Source organism: Glycine max, chromosome 9 (assembly GCF_000004515.6).
Source record: "Glycine max cultivar Williams 82 chromosome 9, Glycine_max_v4.0, whole genome shotgun sequence".
In the NCBI taxonomy this organism is placed as follows: domain Eukaryota; kingdom Viridiplantae; phylum Streptophyta; class Magnoliopsida; order Fabales; family Fabaceae; genus Glycine; species Glycine max.
In genome coordinates this window covers 36,144,106-36,148,432 of record NC_038245.2, presented here as the reverse complement: position 1 = coordinate 36,148,432, position 4,327 = coordinate 36,144,106, and the positions used below count along the sequence as shown (strand labels likewise).

The window sequence follows — 4,327 nt, the reverse complement described above, 5'->3', positions numbered from 1 at the left end:
TAATGAATAATAAGTTTAACAAAAATATTTGTTATTAATTTCATGTGTAAAACTAGATATACGATCTATTACTAAAAGAAAATTAAGTATATATAAACTCAAAAATCTATTTTCTTATATATGTTTCTTTATTATTATTTTTATTTTTATTTTTTCTTTTTTTTAATTCTTATATATACATAAAGGATCTCAAGGGAGGATTTTCCATATCCGTCATTGCCTTTATAATTTTTCTTAATGCCCATAACATATTTTTGTTTGTATGTCAATTTTTGCATTCCTCAATTCACTCTAATTATGTAGGATCTCATATATTTCACTTCCTTTCTAATTGTGACACAACAAACTTAATTTGTAACCTTGTTTTATATTATTCATAAACTTGAAAATATTTTGTAAAAAAGGTCTAGCTCACACATGGATCCAACTTTGCCGCCTATCATTAATTATCAATTACTTCATTCAGTCAATCAATAAGTTACTTTGATTAAAATGGCTCCAATAAGGACACATGTCAACTTCTTATAAAAGCTGCCTAAACTAGCATCTAAATATCTAAGTTTGTCCTATTTGTTCTCGTTTTTTATTAGTTTTGATCAGTTTTTTTCTTTATTCTCCATTTAGTTTATTCTTTTCTCTCTTCTTCCAAAATCTTTCAGACAACACCTCAAAAAACCTCCTTTGGTCACCGACTCTAATGCGATTTTTGGCTTGTCAGGGCTGCAGCTTGAAAAATTAAATCGATTAAAACGTTTCTCACATTCTATTATTCATTTCCCCCAAAAAAAATTCCAGAAAATAGCACCTTGGCCAAACCCTAACTATCAAGTTATTGTCGTTGTCGGTCATAGTGAGAAGAATGATTTTTCTTCTGTCATTTTTCCTTTTCCTTTTCTAGAAAATCCCTTAAATCCTCGACATCTAGTCACCAACTCTTATGCCTTCTTCTTTTCCTCCTTTTGCGATTTCCATCTTCTTCAACAAATCTAAAGGTAGTGTGATGGGTAAGCTTCTTCTTTTTTCTTTTTCGTTTTTACCTTTGACAAAACTTAATTATTAGAAGTTTGTTTATCTTCTTCATTTGAAGAACAATTTCGGTTGCTAAGTTTTCTGGATTGCCCCTAATGTTTGTACCTTTCAGTTATATTCAAAGGTTTTTGTTGTTCTTCATTTTAGGAATCACAATCGTCAGGTGTGGGTACGTATTTTTTCTTTCCTTATTTTTGTTTTTGTGTTTGAGTTTGATGCATACACAATGTGTAGCTAACATTTTTGTTCCATTTCCATCTTCTCCTTCGCACAAATGCAACATTAAGTTGTGGGTGAGTTTTCTTTAATTTTTCTCTTTGGGGTACTAGAGCATTTTTGCAGCAATGACTAGGCAAGTCTGGGCAGTCATGGTTAAGCAAGCTCTATGGGTTACCTTTGGGTACTACTTATGGATTTTAAATTTCTTCCACTTGAGAGGAAAATTACCATGTGAAAGAAACTCACACTTGACGAGAAGATTCTTAAAGTACAAGTGTGAGGTGAAGTCTCACATCGTATAAGAATTAGAATGTTGAGCATCATATATGTGAAGAAAAGACCCATAAGTATGAACCTTAAGATTTTAGGTTAAAGCATAGTGTCAAGTTAATTTATATGGTTACTCATGGCCCTTTAGTGTAAATATCCCTAATACCCCCTCGGATTTCCCAACAATTGGTATTAGAGTCGATGATTTGACTTAGTGATTGGCTTGAACAAGTGAAGAAGACGAAAATGAATCCATGAACATGGGGATCCCTTGAATTGAAAATGACTTCCACTCAAGGGGGAAACTACTATGTGGAAGAGAATCACAATTGAAAAGGGGGGGGGGGGGGGGGGTATTGGCATATTAAGAATTTGGAGTTAAAGTGTGATGTCCAATTCCTTTAAATGAGATTGGTGTTACCAGATTCCCATTAAAACCCCAAGGGTATCAATAGTAATAGACAATGTAATTCAGTTGAAAAATAGGTTTAAATGTGGTTTTGTCCTCATAAGTTCGCATTTTTTTTAAAAAAATTTTAGTGTCTCTAAGTTTTTTTATTTATTTCCAGTTCCCATAAGTTTACTTTTTTTTTTTTTCAGTTTTTGTGCATGGAATTTGTTTTGCTCATTTTTAGTTCATATAAGTTTGTAATTTTTCAATTTGGTCCCTCTAAGTTTGATTTTTTTTTTTCAATTTTAGTGTGAACTTACAAAGACTAAAAAAATGAAGAAATATTAAAATATTAAAGGATTAAAATTGAAAAAAGCACAAACTTACATACATAGCTAAAAATGAGCAAAAAAAAAAAACTTACATAAATCAAAATTAAAAACACACAAATTTACAGAAACCGAAGTTAAAAAACACCAACTTAAAACAAAAGGGCAACAAAATATAAGGAACCAAAATCTCAGATTAAAATTTAAAGAACCAAACTGTAATTAAACATTTAAACCTTAAAAAATGGAATATTTCAGAGGTTATGAATATCTGCTATGATCTTAATCTATAGTATGTGAAATATTTGTCAAACGTTTCTTTGGTCAGGTATCAATGGAAGGAAAAGAAACTGAGGGAATGTTGAAGATGACGACAGATAAGAGACAACAGAAGCGAAGCAGAAGTGACAGAGAAGAGGAAAGGGACAGGCTGAGTGAGTTGCCTGACTGTGTTGTGCTCCACATAATGGAATTTATGGACACAAAATATGCTGTACAAACTTGTGTCTTGTCTAAAAGATGGAAGGACCTTTGGAAGCGTCTAACTTATCTTGGATTCAATACAACCCTCTTTAACAATGTTGTCAAATTCAACAAATTTGTGTCTCGCGTTCTGTCTGGCCGAGATGGTTCAGTTTCCCTGCTAAATCTTGAATTCACGCGTCGCGGTATGGCAGAGCCCAAGCTCTTCAATAGGCTTATGAAATATGCTGTGCTGCACAATGTTCAGCAGTTTACAGTATCTCTAAATTTAAGCTTCAGACAGAGTTTCGAGTTTCGCCCCTACATCTTTTCCTGTGAGTCCTTGACATTTCTGAAGCTTTCATTTAATTCTTTTGACACCTCGATTGTAGCACTTCCAGGATCTCTGAACATGCCAGCATTAAAAAGCTTGCAACTTGAGGCTGTCTCTTTTACTGCAAGGGACAATGACTATGCTGAGCCGTTTTCTACCTGTAATGTGCTGAATACTTTGATACTTGATGGTTGTTCGTTGCATAAAGATGCAAAATTCCTCTCTATATCAAATTCTAGCCTCTCTAGTTTGACCATAAGTGGTAGTTTTGAAGGAGGAGCTTACAAAATTGTGCTTTCTACTCCAAACCTTAGTTCTCTCACAGTCACGGGTCATAATAATCACACAATCTCCTCCGCATGCAATCTTTCTTTCCTTGAAGAAGTAACCATTGACACCCTTGGTTATACACTTTTTCCGAATACAGACTTACTCATCATAAGCTGGCTGCAAGTTCTCACCAATGTAAAGATACTGAGGCTCTATTCGGGTACCCTTCTGACAATACTACGGGTTAGTTACTATGCTTTCTCCTCTTTACATCTTTTATTTTTTTCATAATGCTCATAAGATGGGTGTTCTTGTGTCAAATTTTTAGCCGATACTCAATCTTGCAATTAAGAATGTCAATTATAATATGCCTCCTATTCACTCTAATTGTGTAGGATATATCAAATCCTGCTTCGGTGAGTACTCAGCCTCCCTGCTGTGTTCAATTGAAGTCATTGATTTTGGAGAACCAACCATCTGCAGATATATCTTTTGAGCAACTAAAGAGGGCAGTGGAGTACCTACTTCAAAACTCTCCACAACGTAGAATTGATTAAATCTTCGGGTAGAGTTTTTTCCATATTATTCAGTTTTACTTATTTTATGCTTCTGTTTTTTCCATGATACAGTGAGACTCTCTTCCATCCATGTCATCGATGTTTTTTTTTTTTATGAAACTACACTATGGGGAGCAATGTGTCTGAGACAAAAAATTTATTATTTTTTTGTTGGAGAATGCTGATGAGTAAAATATTCTGTTTACAACTGAATTGAGACTGCAACAGAAAACTAGTTTTTATTTGAGTTCTTTTGAAATGAGAACAAATATCTTTTAGTGGCAATCAGTTTATGTTGTCTTTGAAGTTTTTGCATGGTATGTATTACAACAGTCTGGATCATCCTTAAAGAACAAAACTACCGAAGAAAAAAGGACACATACTAGACTGAAGAATCTGAAGTGGTTTTGTTTGCTAGTGTTGTATGTTGCATTCACTTAAGGCTAAGATTTAGCTGTTATATTGT

At 33.6% G+C, this 4,327-nt stretch overlaps 1 protein-coding gene across 1 annotated transcript; it reads left to right on the top strand.

Moving 5' to 3' along the window:
• Positions 1–675: 675 nt before the first annotated feature.
• LOC102665849 (putative F-box/LRR-repeat protein At4g15060) lies at positions 676–3,694 on the top strand. Its single transcript, XM_014762166.3, has 3 exons — positions 676–1,004; positions 1,142–1,198; positions 2,567–3,694. The coding sequence occupies exon 3, from the start codon at positions 2,573–2,575 to the stop codon at positions 3,593–3,595; it is 1,023 nt and encodes a 340-aa protein (XP_014617652.2). The 5' UTR covers positions 676–1,004; positions 1,142–1,198; positions 2,567–2,572; the 3' UTR covers positions 3,596–3,694.
• The last annotated feature ends 633 nt before the right edge of the window (positions 3,695–4,327 follow it).

Coding starts and splice junctions, on each gene's coding strand:
- LOC102665849 (XM_014762166.3), top strand. CDS start 2,573: ATGGAAGGAAAAGAAACTGAGGGAATGTTGAAGATGACGACAGATAAG.